Source organism: Nuphar pumila, chromosome 1 (assembly GCF_984573655.1).
Source record: "Nuphar pumila chromosome 1, dmNupPumi1.hap1.1, whole genome shotgun sequence".
Classification (NCBI taxonomy): Eukaryota; Viridiplantae; Streptophyta; class Magnoliopsida; order Nymphaeales; family Nymphaeaceae; genus Nuphar; species Nuphar pumila.
Window position 1 is genome coordinate 71,818,581 of NC_143249.1, and position 19,653 is coordinate 71,838,233.

Below are 19,653 nucleotides of genomic sequence, written 5' to 3' on the forward strand. Positions count from 1 at the left end.
TATGTAGAAAGAAATTTTGGGCAATTTCTTAGTATGTATAGCTTTTTAGCTATTGGCTGAAGGCGGTCCAGATTCTTTGAATGCATTTTGTTGTAATTTCATTAGATGAGCTCAACTTTCTTTTATGATCAACAATCAGTTACTAAAAGTGCTGATTTGTGTTTTCCTCTGATATTCTATGTAGCATGCAATGTACTATTATTACTAGAGTAACTATTTGCTGGTTGGAAGATATTCATAGAATTGCCAAGAAAAATTTGGATCCTGCTGTGCAGCTTCTGCCATTTGAACAAGAGTACTCAATAATAGGTGACACTTTTTTTTTCTTGATAATGGGGAGAAACCAACACTCTAGTTTACATGTCCTGTTACAGGTTGAAAGGTGTCATGTTGACCATGCCCTGTTTTGGTATTCACAGTATAAAACTCCTCGAGTACTCCCCCTTCCCTTAAGGCAGGGGTTGCCCTTCCCGAGTATCAAACTCTTGACATCCAACTTAAATGTCTTAAGCTGACCTACCCTAGCCAGATGTGTGGAGCCCCTGTGATCTAGAAGGCCTCTGCTTTTAAAAAGAAAAGGCGAGTAAAAATGGTAAGGGTCCACTAGCTCTTGGATTGATAGTGGATTTACCACCTACCATCTCATTGTTCCACAGATTGTACTCCCAGATCTGCACATCATTGGGGATGTCTTGGTGGCGGTCTAATAGATATGAAGCATTTTATCATGCCTATAATTTATTGATTTTGGGCACATGGTCTTGGATTTAGGGACCTCAATGGTTGTATTAGAGGTCAGATGTCCAACAGAATCCAAATCCATTTAGTCGGATTTAATAAGAGCGAATGACATTTGTTCAATAATCAGATACAGATTCAGTTCAGTGTATCACATCCCAATCAGTATCCTATGGATACTTGAAATCCAATTACGTGTAAAGGGCATATCCAGTTAGCTACTTAAATTGTAATCTGAAACGGAGTCAGGCCCCAAATATGCAACATTTGACTAGGTTGGATTTAGTAATGCCTACTGCATCCAAACCAATATGTTTCTACTAGGATCAATTTCAAAAAAAAAAAAAAACGGAGTCTGTATAGATAGAGTTGATCCAAGTAGGAACAGACTCCAATTAAGCTCTGTATGGGAGTTGTAGTTGAGAGTGGCGATGGAGGGTTCACCAAATCCCAAGCATCTCCATTGATTGGAGTCACCGTTTTGGGAGGGGAGCCGGAGATGGAATCAGTGTTGGGAGGGGAGATGGTATTATAAATGGATGGACTTCAAAAACGTCCTCATGAGGATGTTGTTGCAAAATCCACCAATTTCAACACCGCTCCCAACAATGGCTCCCAAACAGAGCCTTATTATTACTTATTTGTTATTTCAAGCGAAAGAGTTGTGAGAGAGGCGACGTGCTTATTGAGAATTGATTGCAATCGAAAGACAAAAAATCGTAAAGAAGTTCACTATTCTCCATTAGTTACTGCAGTGTAATTGGATGTGTATAAGTAAAACTAATTCATTCCAAAAAGTGATTGGGTTGCAAAAATAAAGAACTTATACTAAAGAAACATTACAAGTCCTGGGATTTATTTTTCATTGGATTTTGACAAAGCCATTTTTTTTTTTAGATATGAACTATGAATCATTCAATAATAGGAATCTTTATATCCTTGTATATAAAAAAACAAATACATGCATGTTATGTTCGTTTAAACATATACTGCATTTAGCTGTTGGAGTAAGAGAAAGTGCTAAGGTCCATCTGTCAAAAAGACAAGTAAATGATGAATATCTTACATAAAAGAGAGGGTTAAAATCAAAGTCAGCTGCTATGGTTCAACAAAAGGACATAATTTATAGATTTCAAGATAAATATTCAAACGATTAGGTATTTCAATTTTCATGGGGATAAATTTCAAAGCTCAATATGAACCATTACCAGAACATAAACACAAGTGACTCTTGGAAAAGGAAGATCCTTTCCAAAGTCAGGCCAGCTTCTTCCTGTTCATTCTTTGAATTCAGAGTGTTCTACTATTAGATTTTATATGATAAGGAACCATCCCTTAATCACAATCTATTGTATTCTGACTCAACGATTCAATTGTAAATTGCTAAGATCATGCGGTTTGATCTGAGTTATGGTTTAGTAACCCTGAAATATTGAGTTGTCAACCTAATCGATTCATCAAGAGAAAGACCATGATCCCAATCAATTCTCTATTTATACGAGATGTTCAGAGATAGAGTGGTTCATACCATCGAGCAGGATAGGGATGACCATTTTATACTGGACAAATGGAAGATTGAATCATGTGAGGATGGAGCATTTCCTATGTTCTTTTGGCAAATTCAGCCCTGCAGATGTGTTCGGCATGATCCATTTGCTAGGAATCGACACTTGGATCGTGCATTTTCAATAAAAAAATGACTTTTTGATCATTGAATATTTATGAAATTTCTCGACTGTTGATTCTCAAGCTGTAAGAAAACATGCTCACTTGTCATAATTGGGTAATCCAAGAGCCTACCCCTATAAAACAAAGCATGTAGGATGCATCTGTATGGTGAAACTTAAAGGTAAAAAAAAAAACTGAATCTTGGTTCAAACGAAAGTTCACATATTTCTAGTGCACAAAATAAAGTTGTACTCAAGAAAAGTTATAGAGTGCAACTGCGTGAGCACCTAAAAACAGAAGCAACAATGACTTCAAAGATTAGTTTGACACGAGACTAAGTGATAGAGACACATTGATAAATTAGTAACTGCGGATTTGTAAGAGATCATCCGGGGGAGAAGATATGGAGGGACGATCAGGTGCAATGTGATTGCACACTTTTAGTGTGCTGTTGCACCTGATCATTCTCCATCTTGGGGATACAGGATGTTAGCCATGGGGCCCAACAGCAAATGGTGGGTGATCAGGTGCAGCAGCACACCAAAAGTGTGCAATCACATTGCACCTGATCTTCCCTCAAAAATATGAGACTCAAAAGGATTCCTAGGTCAGTGTCCGAAGCCTGCTGCCAAGTTAGTGCTCTAAAAAGATGACTGGTTTCATGTCTCAGATCAAGTGAATCCAATTATGGCTTTGTTATGATTCTCTTCCAAGCACAGGGGAATCCAGTCATCTTGAGCAAGTCTGACCAAGGTGTTGTCCAGACAAGGATAAAGCCTTCCCCAGCCTTCAACTGAGAGATTATGCCAGGTTTGGTAGTTGATCAGCAAGACTCAGTTATGTGCAACACCTAATCAATAAAGCCAAACAGGACTACTGACATAAGGACCTCAGTAATGGCGAGAACCAGGTCTGTAGCCCAAGAAAAAGTTTGTTCAATGTCTATGCAATCAAGCCACCAGACTGGCCTAGCGCTTGGTCTGGTTTGGCCAGCCTTCCATTCGTTTTTTGCCTGATCAATACAGGGTCTAAACCTGACCCCATATTCATCAGGTTGGGTCCAGGCTGGGCTGATTGGAGGATAGGCCGGGTCAGTAAAATATTAAAAAGAAATAAAACAAATTGAACTAAGACTTTTTCAAGCTTAACGGACCAGGTTCAGCCTTGTTCAGGCCCGAAATTGCCTGATAACCTTGCATACTGGGTCAATGTGCAGGCAATGGATTTTTTATCTATAACTAAAGCCCTCAGTAACAGAAAGAACTACTCTAAAAACACCAACCTTCTTCGTTGGTAAAGATGCACAAATACATGGTAAATTCAAACGCATGTGGATGCATCAAAACTAAGTGTCCTAGATAATTAGCTAGCCAGTACATGCGTTGCATCTACTTTGATGGGGCAGTGGCTTCAGAGCTTGCTGCATCTCTGGAGCACTGTGCCACATAGGGCTTCAGCTGCACAAAAAGGCAAGGTTCACAAATATTAGGTTCACATCTTTATTGAAAACATGAATGACAGTTCACAGTAGAAGAATGATACTGATGGGAGCACTAAACAGGAGCTTTGGTCAATATCACAGATTACCAAGCTTGAAAGGTCGCACAGAAATGTAACAACCATAAGTATGCAAATTAATAGCATGTGCCCACCCAAACAACCATCAGAAAAATGTAGACCAAAGTGCCAAAAATTGCAGGCTTATGCTATCAAGTGAAGATGGAGTCCACCAAAGTGAGATTAGGATGACTTGGAAGATTAGACATTAACTTGGATATCTCAGGTACCCATATACATATCAAGACTGCAGCATTTAGTACTTTGTCCAACGGCAGCCAAACATGAGACCTTAATTGGAAGACCTCAAGTTCAAAATACATCTTAAAATGGTATCAATTTTTTAGTTGCCAGTAATGTTGATAAATAACCAAACACCAACGCATAGCTAGTAGTTGCTTGATTCAGTATGTCTTCTTCTTTGATAAATAACCAAATGCCAAACCAATTACTACACTATGTTTATTGTAGAATCTATTAAAGTGTGACCCACTATTCATATAGGATGATGTGATGCACTATAACATTAAATCCCATCTCTTTCAGGTGTTGTAGATGATAATGTAATCGCTCCTAACATTGCAATTTATAGTGAGAACATTGATGCTACTGCCAAATATACATCAAACCCAAAATTTATGCAGTTCCAAGTCAGATCTCGCTAAAAAATAACAGTTTATTAATGCTCGAGTATCTCACTAGGCAAAAACCAAGACTCAACAAATGCAAGAGTTACAGGCAGATATAGGATCTGTGTGTAAAAGCAGTAATATGAATTATTCGCTAAATACCTAGCACTCATTCTTGGGCCTTCTTTGGCATATCTTTGTTATATATATATATATATATATATATATATATATATATAATTTCTCTTTTTGAGCCAGGGGTATTTTGGTCTTTTCTCCTTGTAATAAACTTTGTCCTCTAGGGACAGCCTTTTTCTTTTACTTTTTTTTTCTTTTTGTCTTTTAACCAAAGACTAGGGGCTCTTTGGTCATTGGACCAAAGAGTCATTGGAGCTCCCAATGGCCTCCCCTTTATGTGTGGTATTATGTATAAATAGGGGTTAAACCCCACTTGTTCTTTCAATGCTTGTGTTAAGCATTTGATCAATAAAGGCTGATATTTTTACGTTCTTGTGTATTTATTTTTTGCCTTATGACTTTTGTATTGTCTCATAGTGGACTTGTGCATATGCACTTGTATGATTGTGATCTTGTAAGCCCTTAGTGGCTAGTGTTTCGTGCTTTCGCATATTTCATTACATGGTATCATAGTCATAGTGCTCTTCGATTTGTGAAAAGTTGTCATCAAGTGATTGTGTTCTAGACAGTTTTTTAAGAGATCATGCCCTCCTTCTCTCCATTTCACTCTCTTCCTCTTCCTCTCTTTCTCACATAATCAAGACCAAAATCAACCTCTCATTTAAGCTCAATAGAAAAAACTACATAATGTTGCCATCCGCTATGGAAAACAATCTCAAATGAAAGAAGCTTTGGGGGTATGTAATGGGCACTATCCCCGAACCCCAACTCAAGCTCACAAAAATTGAAGGAGCTTAAGAGAAGGCTTTAGAGGAAGATGCTTATGCCAAGGCCATTGAGGATCATCATAAGTTTAAGATTGAGAGAGCAACCATGCAAAAATTCTTGCATGGTTCATGAACAATGTCGAGCTTAAGGTATGTGCAAACATTGCTAAATTTTGAAAAGCCAATGAAGCTTGAATTTTTATGAAGGGTATGTATACCTCCAAAAAAAAACTTGCAAGAGCATATTTTTTTGCAAGAAAAAGTTAGAACCTATGTCACACGGACTCAGCTCCAAGGTCGACGCACCCGCATCGACACGCACGGACACGGGTGCGGCTCGGACTCGGTCAAACTGACCCAGGGTCAACGCACCCAGGGTCATTTTGGTCCATTTTTATTTTTATTTTTTTAAAAAAAAAAATCTGGGCTACAAAATTTAAGGAAAAAAACCCCTCCTGTAAGGAAAAAAACCATGAATCAGGCTTCACAACTCATCACCTGTCCCCTAATGGGCACAACTTTGATCGAGTCTTATATATATATATATATATATTTATTTATTTATTTATTTATTTTAAATATATATATATATATATATATATAGCCGAGTCCCCGTGTCCAAAATTTTTGAAATTGCGCCGCACCCGCACCCATGTGACATAGGTTAGAACTACTAAGCAAGGGGACTTAAGTATCCAACATTTTTATAGTGCTTTAAATCTCCTATGGGATAAACTAGTACTTTTGGAGCCTGAGTTGCCATTGAAGATGTGAAACTTAGGCAAAAACAAATGGAACAAGAGAGATTTTTTCAATTCTTGTATGGGCTTCATTCCGAATTTGAGCAAATTAGATCTCTCTTACATAGATCTACTCCTTTTCTTCTTAAAGATGCTACTGTCAAAATTGTTCAAGAAGAAACTCGTCTTTGAATGAGTAAAAGTTGTGATGAAGTGTTGATAGTATCTAAACCCGACAACAATGTTAAGACCTATAAGCCTCCACACTTTGAGAGGCAAAACAACTATAATAATAATAATAATAACTATAGTGGTGCAAAAAAAATGAATATTTGTAATCATTGTAATGAGCCAGGTCACATTAAACCAGGGTTACCGGAAGCGCCTAGCTAAAAGGGGAAGCGCGCTTCGAAAGCGCGGAACGTCGCGCTTCCGAAGCGTGGGGGGAAGCGGCCGCCTTTTTTGGGAAGCGCGCTTCCCTTTAATGGGGGACGCGCTTCCCTTTAATGGGAAGCGCTCTTCCCCCTCGCTTCCCCACGCTTCCCCTGTTTTTTCAATTTTTTTTTGTATTTTTTATTTTTATTTTTTTCGCTTCCCCCTCGCTTCCGAGACACTTCCTATGTCGCTTCCGAGATGCTTCCTAGGTCGCTTCCGAGACACTTCCCGAATCGCTCCTAAGTGGTCCCACGCTTCCCCGCTTCCTAAAATTTTGAAAGTGCCTCGCTTCTCGCTCCTGCTTCCCGTATCGCTTCCCGCTCCCGCTTCCTCAACTAGCAACCATGCATTAAACCCGCTTGTCCTAAGTTGAATGAAACCTTCAAGTATAAGGTTGCTTTCGTTGAAGAATCTACTTTCAAGAAGAAAGGAGAAGAAAGCAAAAGTGGAGGCAATCTTAAAGACACACTTGGTCAAATATCCATGACACTTCAACAAATTCTTAAAGCAACCTCATCTACATCGGGTACCGTCATTGCCTCCTCATCTTCACCCGGTATGTATTCTTGGATTCTAGATTTGAGAGCATCTTTTCATATGATCCCTCATGAGAATGCCTTATCTGATATATGCATAAACTCAAACTTGTCTTGTGTTTCTACTGCCGATGGAACCATTTTGAAAATTGAGAGTATAGGAACTTTGGACTCTAAAAATGTTCAAAATTTTGTTGTTACAAAAGTTAGAGTTGTTCCTAAACTAAAGTTAAACATTTTTTCAGATTCTCAAATTGCCAACCATGGGTAAGAAATATCTTTTTCATCTAAAAGTTGCTTTGTGCAGAATCTCTGATCCGAGAAGTGGATTGGGCAAGGCCATAGGAAGGAAGATCTTTACTTTATGGACTCATTGTCTCTCCCTTCAAAATCTTTTTGTAACCATGTCCAAAATAAGGGAATTGAAACTTGGCATAAAAGACTTGGACATCCAAACTATTCTAAAATGTATGTTTTTTCTTTTGAAAAGAAATTTTGTGGTATATAATGCGAGCCAGTACCTATCGATCACTTGACCTGACATAGCACATGTGGTCCATAGTGCGAGCCAGTTTCAACATGCACTTACCTCAGTTCACATGGTTGTTATGAGAATTGTCAGATATTTGAAGGGACACCATAACTAAAGGGTTTTTCTTATCCTCTTCATCATCTCTAAATTTAATTGCTTATATTGATTCAGATTGGAGAGATAATCCTAATTATCGCATTTCTACTACATGTTATTGTATTTTTCTTGGCTATTTGCTCATCTCTTGGAGGTATAAGAAGCAACAAAAAGTCACTTTCTTCCACCAAAGCAGAGACTTAGGCAATGACAACTACAACCACAAAGATTGTTTGGCTAAGAAGTCTGCTAAAAGACATGAGCGTCATTATCTCTACACCATCGAAAATGTGTTGCAACAACAAAATTGTCATTTACATTGCGAGCAATCACACATTTCACTTTCACAAAGCATATAGAGATGGATTGTCACTATGTTCGAGAGGAATTTCTTAAAGGGACCATAAAGCTTTCATATATGACATCAGAGTTCTAGCTCGTTGACTTCTTCACCAAAGCATTACCATCGTTGCATTTTTCTTTTCTCCTTGGCAAACTTTTGGTCATCTCATCGTCATTTTAGGGGGGAGTGTTAAATATATATTCTTCATGAATATATATATATATATATATATATATATATATATATATATATATATTCTTTCTTTTTAGAATATATTTTAGAAAATTATGCATTTTTCTTTTTGCTTTTTTGTTTTTATTTATTTTTGTTTCATGACAAAAAAACTATCAAGGGCATTTTTGTCTTTCCTGTTTTAGCCGTTGGGCTGGTCCAATTATTAGCTCAACTAGCCGTTGGACTAGCCCAATGGCTAGTTGAGTCTATCTTTTCTCTCCTTTGTGTATATATAGGGGTTACACCCCTCTTGTGATTTATGCTTCTCTAAAGTATCTGTAAGATAAATAAAATTTATTTTTTATATTGTTTGCTCTTGTGCTTTCCCTTAGTGGCTCATGTGCTTTGCCCTTGGTGACTTTTTGTATTTGCCTATAGTGGCATGTGTTCTTTGCCCTTAGTGGCCCTTGTACTTGTGTGCTCTTGATTCCATTACAGTATGACTCACTTTTCTTACCAGGTTCCCTAGGATGAATTGCTTATAGACATTGCTATATTAATTTAAAAACATACCTAAAAAAGTAATGATATTGTAGACAAGTTACGAATGCACAAACCTTGAAATTGATTAAATCAGGAACAACATAGTGGGGCAATTTTTCTTCCATCACAACATATCCACCTGCACAAAAGTGATTTCTTTAGAAAGGACAATTTTTCATCCATCACAACATATCCACCTGCACAAAAGTGATTTCACCTTTGCGTGTATGGAAACCAGTAGGCTTGCAATTTTTTCCCTTGTAATAATCACGAGGGCCTCTTTTAGAAGAGAGGATGTCAAGAGAGGAGCTACGCTTTCTTCTCATTGCTCGACAAATACCCATTATTAACCCCAATGCCATTGTTCCCCTTGCCTTAGCTGTACACAAGTACTACTGTACTGGCGCCAAAAAGAACAGCCAAATTCAAAAGCCAAGACCTTGGCAATGGATCCATAAGCAAAAATGAGATAATAAATAAACATAAAGCATAATTCTCTACATTCACAAAATGTATTTTCAAATAACTAGAAAAGAGAAATTTAACATTTCCTAATTCCTATGGATGACTACAACCAACAAGAAAATGTTTAGCATCATGATTACACAGTCTATTTCTTACTACCTTTCGAGCTAAGTAGGGTGAAATATTACAACTGGATTGAGAGAACTATCTCAACCCAGGGATCTCAGTTTAAATCACATCAGGGCTATCCATCAGTTTGACCACAAAGAAATAATAAAAACAGTAACTTGAACTGCATGACACATTTTTGTATAAGATATCATACTCTCTCGATGGCATTGAAGAAATTGCCCCATCAACACCATAGTAATGTAAGTGAACATTGCCAAACAAATATTCAACGTAAAAATGCCAGCAATAACTTCCATAAAAAATTGGATGAGCCTGAGCATGCCTATATCTCTAGTAGCACCCAAGTTCATTCTACTTTGTTAAATCAAACATAAATTTTACTCCCATAACCACTTGGTTATGAAGTAATTGCCATTTAATAAGATGCATCTCTGTGTTATGGCTCCAGTCATCATAAAATGACTTTGATGTTACTTGCTATACAATATATTCAAACTGAAGAATAACCAACAAAAGTCACTAATAACAATGTAACTTCTGATATTAAATCTGGAAACCATGTTGGAATCTTTTCCTGTCCATATGACACTGTAATGCATGACAACAAATGTCATAGGTTAATAATATCTATTAAAATTCTTAAGCGTACCAACAAAGATCCACAAGAAGCATAAAAATGGATGCTCTTCTTAGCAAAGCATACATAAGAGCACCACCTAGCACAAAGCCTAGCGTAGGGCCTACAAGCATAGAGCAAAGAAAATTCTCTTCTTTGAGCATAGAACTGCTACGTAGGACTATAAAAAGCCAATAGCACTAGGCGAGATGTCTGAACCGAATCTCGTGACTGAGATTCACAAAGATAGAACTCATGTCACTAACAAAAGTGTCTTCTCAGAATGAGTGTCCAGCAAAGTGGAGCAAGCAGAGGGGGTTACTAGATTGGTAAGGGTGAATATGCAACAGGAAAGGCAGCAGACCCGGGACCAGCAGCCAAGCCAGCCACGCTACACCAGAATGTAATTTCTTGGAAAGACAACCTTTCTCAGGAAAAATGTGGTTAGCTTTTTATAGATTTTTTTTTCATTCTTAAAGAAGTACGATATATTTTGTGACATCTTAAAAATAATGTCTCTTTCATGATATTGTCTGCAAGAAATTCAAAGTTCTGGTACTTTTTGAATTATTCAAGAGATTGCAGTAGATTAAAGTTTTTGAAAGTTCACAAGATCATGCTGCAAGAAATTGAAAAGGGCAGATATTTGTAATTATGTCTTAATAGGCTAATTCACGAACATGCCAACTTATATTTCCGTGGATATAAGGCCAAGCAATAATGAGCATAACCTACAAATGGTAAGATAGAAATAGTTCCTTATCTTAGAAGGCCCAGTTAGCCACAAAAAAAGTAATTGAAGTTGCAGTTTCCTCTGTATCCAACATTTTCAAATTTTAAAGTATTTTCGACATTTTTTAGTAGCTTAAAGTTTCTCATTTCTTTTAACTATTTACTTTTAGGATCTGTTAGGAGAAGATAATTGACAAGAACAGATGGAAATGAGTTGGAGCGAAACAGATTTGGAAGGAATTGAATGAAATTTACTAGTTTGGCAGCACCTTGTCATTGTCCAAGGATTCAGGCTAACCAATTCTTTCTGATTCGTTATTTTGTTTGGTGGCGATTCCTTATTTACATAGAATAAGTTCGGGTTGGATCTATGAACTGCTAATTGCAATGGTTTCTAAAACAAAGAGTTTTTGTAACAGGGTGGGTTGGTATATCATTCGAAATACCCTTGAAGCTTTGAGAAGCTATCAACCTCTATCCCTCCCTCACGCTAAGCGGCCATGACATGAGCCCACATTCATTACCTTAATATGATACCTCACAAAAACGATATGAAGTCAGTGCATTGTAAGAGGTGTTTCAGCAACAAACAATAGAAAAATACATTGTGAAAAGGTTTCCATCTTTTCAACCAAATCAACATGTTCAGTTTCAGAAAAGAATACCTACAATGTTGGACTTAAAGAAGCAATCAAGCAACGTCTAAGCAACAAAACTAGTCATGAATAGAGCACCCAAATTTAGAACCTTTCAGATAGCAGCATATTCAACATCTGTAACACCCAACCAATGGGAAAAAATAAACTAAGAAAAGAAGGATGAGATCCAGCAAGACCCCAATAATAAACAAACAAGCATGAATAATTTATCACTAGAGCCACTATCCTGGACATTACAGAAGCTGCCCTCATATCTTTTCCCTTGAACCTCAAAATACCTTCAAGATTTAACATACCAACAAGCCAGAATCCAAAAACAAAACGCAAAAGAAAGGATCCATTCTTCATTCTATTAAGATTGAAACAACACCAAACGTGATTTCTCTTTGGGGCTTTCGTTATGAATCTTTGAATAAGAAAAGAAGAAAGATCACTCCTTTCGGGAAAAAAAAAAAAGATCATGAGTTCTCAGCGTTCATTTCAGAAATTCAGAATACCAAACAAAATTAGAAAAAAGAAAAAGAAAAAAGAAAAAGGGATTACCAAACCTCCTCCTCCTTTCTCTCTCTCTCTCTCTCTCTCTCTCTCTCTCTCTCTCTCTCTCTCTCTCTCGGGCAACGGCATGGTTAACCGGATCAATATAATGGACCGAATCAATCATCGGGTCAAGCTAGGTCCGATGAAGTTTGTTTGGTCCAACCGATTGGATCGGATCAGTGGTCATGTCCAAATTGATCCGCTTTGATGTTTCGGTTTCACTGCATGACTGGGTGTGGGTCCTTTTTTTTCCTCCTTGGGCACAAGCGGATCCGACCTAATTTTCCTAGCATTGTGGCCCATAATCCAAACTCCTAAGGAAACCCAAAGTTTCAGCCCAACTTCTATGTCACAATGATACGGGTACGAGCTGAGTGGTGACACGAGTTTGACAAGCAAGTTGGAAATATTTTTATTTGGAAAATGGGATAGGAGGACACAATTTTTAATTAATAAAAAACCATATTTTGATATTTTAATATGAAAATATATTTTTACTAAAATATTTTTAAAACTATTAAAATAACATTTAAACTAATGTCCACAGGGGTTGTGTCGGCATGTCAGTGCTAGGGATGGCAGTAGATCCAGGCGGGGGACAAGGTCTCCATCCCCACCCCGTCTCAAAATCTTGCCTTCCATTCTTGCATGGGTTTTGATTTTAACCTTCATCCCCGCTTTCATCCTTGTTTCATGTCCTTCGCCTTCCGTCCAAACAGGGCAAGGCGGGATGAAGCCATGTTTCTCCTTTTTAAAGTAGGAGAGAAAGCTTTAATAAAGGAGATCAAGGATGTGGCAGGGTGAAAAAAAGGGTAAGTCCATCCTTGCCTCCCTCCTCGCATGGGTTTTGATTTTAACCTTCATATCCATTCCATGTCCTCCATGCCCGGTCCAAACAAGGCGAGGCGGGGCAGGGCCCAGTTTCCCCCCACTGCCATCCCTAATCAGAGCATGTCCCATTCGTATCATATGATAGCTCTCTACAACACAAACATGACCCATTTAATAAACCGGTTAGGCGGGCGGGTCAACCCATTTACACGAACCCATACCCCTTTACACGAACCCATATATATATATATATATATATATATATATATATATATATATATATATATATATATATATATATATATATATATATGGGTTGTGGGTTTATCAAACGGGTTAGCAGGTTGGCATACCCCTAACACAAACATGACCCATTTAATAAACCGGTTAGGTGGGTCGACCCGTTTACAACACAAACCCGTTTAAGCCAAACCCTAACCCGGCTAAGAAGCGGGTCGGGTCAGAATTTGCTACCCCTAGCTGCCAGTGAGTTGGGTACCCGACCCATCAGGATGTAACCAAACATGAGATAAGGAACTATTTCTAACCTGAAATATATATATGGGTTCGTGTAAAGGGGTATGGGTTCGTGTAAAGGGGTATGCCAACCTGAGATAAGGAACTATTTCTATCTTACCATTTGTAGGTTATGCTCATTATTGCTTGGCCTTATATCCACGGAAATATAAGTTGGCATGTTCGTGAATTAGCCTATTAAGACATAATTACAAATATCTGCCCTTTTCAATTTCTTGCAGCATGATCTTGTGAACTTTCAAAAACTTTAATCTACTGCAATCTCTTGAATAATTCAAAAAGTACCAGAACTTTGAATTTCTTGAAGACAATATCATGAAAGAGACATTATTTTTAAGATGTCACAAAATATATCGTACTTCTTTAAGAATGAAAAAAAAAATCTATAAAAAGCTAACCACATTTTTCCTGAGAAAGGCTGTCTTTCCAAGAAATTACATTCTGGTGTAGCGTGGCTGGCTTGGCTGCTGGTCCCGGGTCTGCTGCCTTTCCTGTTGCATATTCACCCTTACCAATCTAGTAACCCCCTCTGCTTGCTCCACTTTGCTGGACACTCATTCTGAGAAGACACTTTTGTTAGTGACATGAGTTCTATCTTTGTGAATCTCAGTCACGAGATTCGGTTCAGACATCTCGCCTTGTACAACACAAACATGACCCCTTTACACGAACCCATCAACCCACAACCCATATATATATATATATATATATATAGACTTATCTAACCCTAACTCCTAACTTTATACTTTAGTCACCTACCTAACTCCTTCCTAACCCCCCCCCCCCTCCCCTTTATATATATATTGAAGTTTTATGTTGATGGTTTATATTAATGTTGGCAGTACAATTTCATATAGTATAATATGTATTTTTTTGTGTGTTTCTAATTGTGTTATTCAGGTTAGACAGGTTATTGGGGTTACTCGGGTCGGTTATCGTGTCTATGTTATCGGGTTGACCCGTTTAATAAATGGGTTGGCGTGTCATGTAAACGTGTCGTGTGGACCCGATCTGTTTATTAAACAGGTTAACCGTATTGTGTTGGGTTACCCGTTTAATAAATGGGTCATGTTCATGTTCATGTTTGCCACATCCGACCCGTTTAATAAACGAGTCGTGTTCGTGTTGATGTATTCTGACCCACCAACCCGTTAACCTGCCCCACCAACCCCCAATTGCCACCCCTAGTTATAGACACATACAGAGTTTTAGGCTTAAGCCTGGCTATACCTAAGTCTTCCACATAAGCTATCATTATTTTCACTTTACATTTATTAACATGTGCCAATTTAGGCCCACAAGGCTCTGAACACCTGGCTAGGTAAGTTGAGTTAGGGCTTTCAAGTTGAAAAAGGTTGAGAGTTTACCTAAGTTTTTCTAAAGCAATCATTATTTTCACTTTACATTTATTAATATGTGTCAATTTAGGCCCACTAGAGCTCTTCCCATTTGACTAGATTAGTTGACTTAAGGCTGCCCCAAAGGTGTTTGAAGTAGTAGGCAGGCGGTCTAGGTTCAAACCTCTCGACCCATATGAGACATCCAAATCATAATGATGGTTCTCCATGCGATATAAAAAAAAAGCAAACGTGTACCAATCTAGCATGCCAAAGTTATCATCGTCATCATGGAGCTTTGATGTATGAATCATCTGATGTCTAAATTAGTCAGTACTGCGAGCCCTACAATGGGGGATAAGGCAAGAGTACACAATTCATCAACTTCTCAAACATGGTCATCAGCAGACAACTAACCAAGACCCAAAAATATGTCCTTAACAAATATTAAAAAACGCTCGTCCTTACGGACGGGTCACCTGTACGCATAAAGTCACACGCTGATCAAACATGACGTGTAAGCACACTTTTTTTTTTTAAAGGCAAGCTGGGGTTAGGCAGAACCACTTATACAACTATATCATTGGCTTTTGAACTTGCAACGTCTCAACACAAGGTGACGTGCACTGGCTGCTCCCACCCCTCCCTTGGTGTAAAAGCACACATATAGTAAAGCATGACATCAAATATCAATGATAACTGCCAACATTGATTTTGGCAATTAAAAAAGTTATCTATAATTTAACTAACTTTTATAAATAAATACATTATTAATTAAGTATATAGAGAAAGAGAGGGTGTCATCAAATCTATGAGTGTAACTTGGTCGGGTAAACCCAAACCGGACCAAGTCATGAAATGACTCAATTTTGAGAAATCTATGGGTTTGGGTCAAGTATAAAATCCCAAAACATTTAAAAAATGGGTAAGCTCTGGATATGATAAACGAAAAATGATTGTACTGTACAACAAAAAAATGACACATTTATCAAAATCTTCTAGAATTTTTGAAATCTGCCCTATGTCCAAATTCACAAATGCTCAACTTCTTTAGGACCTTTTTATTGTTTGCACGAGCAACCATAATGAGGTTCACACTATATATCAATACACTCTCCTAGTATCATAAACTCTCACTAAAATGTAGGTTCACACTTTTTTTTTGCAGACCTCACGAAACTCGCATACTAAATTTGTGAACCTCCTGAAACTGAAACCTATGTAACTTTGCATATATAGTAAGACATTCACGAGATACCGTGTGAACCTCCTTTCAATAACAAATCCTCAAGAAGATATGCAAATATGTGACTATCTACACAAATTTTTGGCATGTGAATTTTCGTACATTCGCATGTTTGTTAAATCATATATAAAGTCATTTTTTTATATTTTTTTTCTTGCAAAGAACCTGAATCCTATTTCCTTTAGAACCCTCAATATTTTCCCTCTAGAACCCTTTTCTGCAAAATACTGTGTGATTCTTCTATATTTTTTTTGCTGTATTTCGATGAGGTTTTATTTTTCTTCTCATCGACTTCTCAAGTTAGGTTGAAATGTGAGTTCCATACAAACAAACAATATATATATATATATATATATACATATTATTTTATTTCATTCCAAACTTTTTGTTTTTTTGGTACATATGAGCATTTAATGACCCCATGTGTATTTTTGTTTTATTGTTGTTGCAGATTTTTTTTTTTATGTTTTCTTGTATTTTATTTAATATTTTTATCAAATTTATCGTTTAGGGTTTATTATGCTTAGTGTTTTTTCATAGATATATATTTATTTGTATTGTAAATGATTTGTGTTTGTTTGTTTGTTTGTCCTTTAGTTAATATTCAATGTTTTTGTGTTGGTGTATTGGAGCTAGGGTTGATTGTGTACAAGCATTGAATTAAGGTTAGGGTTTATTGTGGGTAGTTCGTTTTCAGAGTGTATATGAATGATCTTTTCTCATATGCTATTTTCATTAAATGAATGATATGTTGTGTGGTTGGTGCAGGCAGTTAATGATGACCTCTGAAATGGTTAAAGTATACTATCATAATACCGATCACCCTACTTAAAGATCTATAGTAGTTTTAAAGAACAATTGCTATAAGGAATTTATAGCTTTGATCTCTCATAAAATATAATATATAAAAGAGTCAATGATCATTTGGTATAGTTGTTCTCCAAAATTAGATAGCCAATATCTATTTATCTATCTATATGTATGGATAGATGTCTTAGACGATAATGATATAGAATCAATATTATTTAGTGTTCGCCTGATTGACAACAATACAAGGGGTCATAGACACCATAAGTTCATCGGCTTTTTCATGTGGTTGCATGCAAAGGACCTTTGTTGTTCTCAGGTAGCTACAAGCAGAGGAGGAGCGTTGAGAGGCCGCTCCTCTCTTCCTCGATTTTGCAAATCGAGGCACCGTAGAGGGGAGCCTCATCATTCACCAGTGGAGAGCTCTCTGGTGGCCGCTCCTTTCCCTCTCTCTGCCTTTCGTAGGCATATGTGGTGCAAAGGTGGCGGAGGCTTGCCGATCGACGACGAGCCGCACTCTTGCGACGTTCTCCCTTCCCCACTCTCATGAGGTGCAAAGGTGGTGGTGGCTGACAGATCACCAGTGAGCTGTGCTCCTGTGATCATCGCAAAATTTTTCCTCTCTTTATGGTTTCTCTCTCTTCCTTCTCTTTTCCTTTTCTAACCTCTATTCTCCTCCTTTTTGAAGGGAGAAGGATAAAAGAAAGAAAAGAAAGAGAGAAGAGAAAAGAAAGAAAGAAAGAGAGAGAGAGAGAGAAGAGGAACTATTTTGCGTGGTTTTCACTTGACCTTTATTTGAAAACATTTAGAAAATTACTCGCCTCCGTTTTGAAAATTCGCGGGAAAAATGGAGAGACGGGATTTGCTCGTCGGTACGAGGTTCGACCGTTCCTGGCGCCTTTACCAGGGGTAATCGAACCAAGGATCGAATCTATGCCTTTTGCTTTGCCTAAATATAATCTAAGGTTTTATTCTAACTCTAAATGCACAAGGAATCATGCTTGTGCAATGCGAGGATGTATGATCTTTCGAAAAGATGTTTTGAAAAACCTCCAAGTATTGAAGAAATGATTGAATCTAACTTTAGAACTTGAGATAGATCAGAGAAGTTCTAAGTTTTTGAAATAAATCAGGATTATAAGAATAAATGAGAAAGAAGGACTTTGAAGCTTTGAAACGAAAGGAAATGAAGTTTCAAAGTAAAAAACGGACTTTGAATTTGAATTTGAATTTAAGAAAGGAAAATGAATACTTGAAATGGAATTGAATTTTAAATCTAGAATTGGGAATGGAATTGGATCTAAAGATGGATTTAAGATATGAGATCTGAGATCCGATATAAAATTGGGTTCTGGATCCTAAGATGGATTTGGATCTGAAGTTTAAGATTCAAAGTAGAATTGGATTCCGGATCCTAGGATGGATTTTGGACTTGTAATTTGAGATCCAAGGTGAGGTTGGATTCTGGATCCTAACATGGATTTGGATCTGTATTCTGAAATCCAATGTGGAATTGAATTCTGGATCCTGAAATGGAATTGGATCTGAAGTCTAAGATCCAAAGTGAAGTTGGAGTCTGGATTCTAAAGGGGAATTGGATCTGAAGTCTGAGATCCAAAAGTGGAATTGAACTCTGGATCCTAAATAGGAATTGGATGTGAAGTCTGAGATCCAATATGAGTGTCGAATCCTGGATCCTAAAATGGATTTTGAGTTACATTCAGAAGATGAATCAAGAACTTCCAAGTTTAAATCTAATCTTGAAAATGAGATTTAGAATTTGAATATACAAACGAATTTCAAGGTCAAATTAGACCTTGAATTTTTGAGTTTGGAATTTAGAAGATGAATCAAGAGCCTCAAAGCTAAAATTGAACTTTGAGTTAGGGTTTTGAATATAAAATGAATTTGGAGTTTTAAAGTCAAATTGAACTTTGAAATCTGATTTGATTTTGAATACAAAAATGACTTTGAAATCTCAAAATTAAATTGAACTTTGAGATTGAAAATAGAACTTTGAAAAATGAAAGGATGAACTGGATTTGATAAGGATAGATTGAGGAGGATATTTACATTTACTTAAAGTTTTTGAAAAAAACGAATTTTTGAAAGTTTGATGTAATTCTATCCTAAATGATGAATGAATTTGAAGAATTTGAAATTGGAAAAAGCTATTCCATTCTTTAAATGAATTAAAACAAGATTGAGGATATAATACATCCTTGACTATGGTCATTGAATGTAAAATCCCAAAAAAAAAAAAAAACTGTTTGGACCCGGGCCGGGTCGGGTCCGGACCCGACCCGGGCCCCTTTTTATTTTTAGGGTTTTGCGTAACCCGACGCAGGGTCCCGAGTGCCGCACTCCCCCCCCCTTCTCCCCCTTCTCTTGCGGGAGGATTTGGGAAACCCACCAGGGGTTTCCCCTTCCGGTGCCCCCCTTCGGCTTTAAGAGAGAGGTCGGAGGGCGAGGGGAGTCTCGCCTCCCTCTCGCAGCCCTCTCGAGCTTCCTCCCCCGCGCCGGTCTCCTTCCCTGCTGCGCCTGCCGCCGACGCCGGGAACCCCCCCCCCCCCAGGTACGCCGTTCTTCTCTTCTCCTCCCTCTTTTCTTCCTCACCCCCCTCCCTGTCACCTCGCCGGGAGGCCGGCAGGTGGCTCACAGCCACTGCCGCGGCCTCCCACCGCCTCTCTGTGTCGCCATGGCCCCGACAGGTGGCCTACGCGGCCCCGACAGGTGGCCCCTGCGGCACCCCTTTTTGCTGCCACTGCGTGCTGTCGGCAGGGGTTGGCCCCTGCCGACCTGTGCCTTCGGCAGGGGCTGGGCCCCCTGCCGTCTGGTGCTGTCGGCAGGGGTGGCCC

General features: G+C 38.1%; 1 protein-coding gene across 3 annotated transcripts; it reads right to left on the reverse strand.

The window, feature by feature from the left end:
- Positions 1-1,691: 1,691 nt before the first annotated feature.
- Positions 1,692-9,298, reverse strand: LOC149849016 (uncharacterized). Of its 3 annotated transcripts, none has more exons than XR_016433212.1 (4): positions 9,114-9,297; positions 8,971-9,035; positions 3,689-3,863; positions 1,692-1,769 (listed from the first exon to the last, which is right to left on the reverse strand). XR_016433212.1 is itself a non-coding variant. In XM_090013164.1 (3 exons), the coding sequence occupies exons 1-3, from the start codon at positions 9,256-9,258 to the stop codon at positions 3,795-3,797; spliced, it is 279 nt and encodes a 92-aa protein (XP_089869290.1). In that variant the 5' UTR covers positions 9,259-9,298; the 3' UTR covers positions 3,529-3,794. The 3 variants fall into 3 exon arrangements, 1 of the variants encoding a protein (XP_089869290.1); XR_016433213.1 differs by lacking the exon at positions 1,692-1,769 and adding an exon at positions 1,789-2,488; XM_090013164.1 differs by lacking the exon at positions 1,692-1,769 and having other exon boundaries at positions 3,529-3,863; positions 9,114-9,298.
- Between the last annotated feature and the right edge of the window lie 10,355 nt (positions 9,299-19,653).

Coding starts and splice junctions, on each gene's coding strand:
- LOC149849016 (XM_090013164.1), bottom strand. CDS start 9,258: ATGGCATTGGGGTTAATAATGGGTATTTGTCGAGCAATGAGAAGAAAG. Junction 9,036..9,113: donor TGGTTTCCATACACGCAAAG/GTGAAATCACTT, acceptor ACTTTTGTGCAG/GTGGATATGTTGTGATGGAA. Junction 3,864..8,970: donor CTGATTTAATCAATTTCAAG/GTTTGTGCATTC, acceptor CTTTTTGTGCAG/CTGAAGCCCTATGTGGCACA.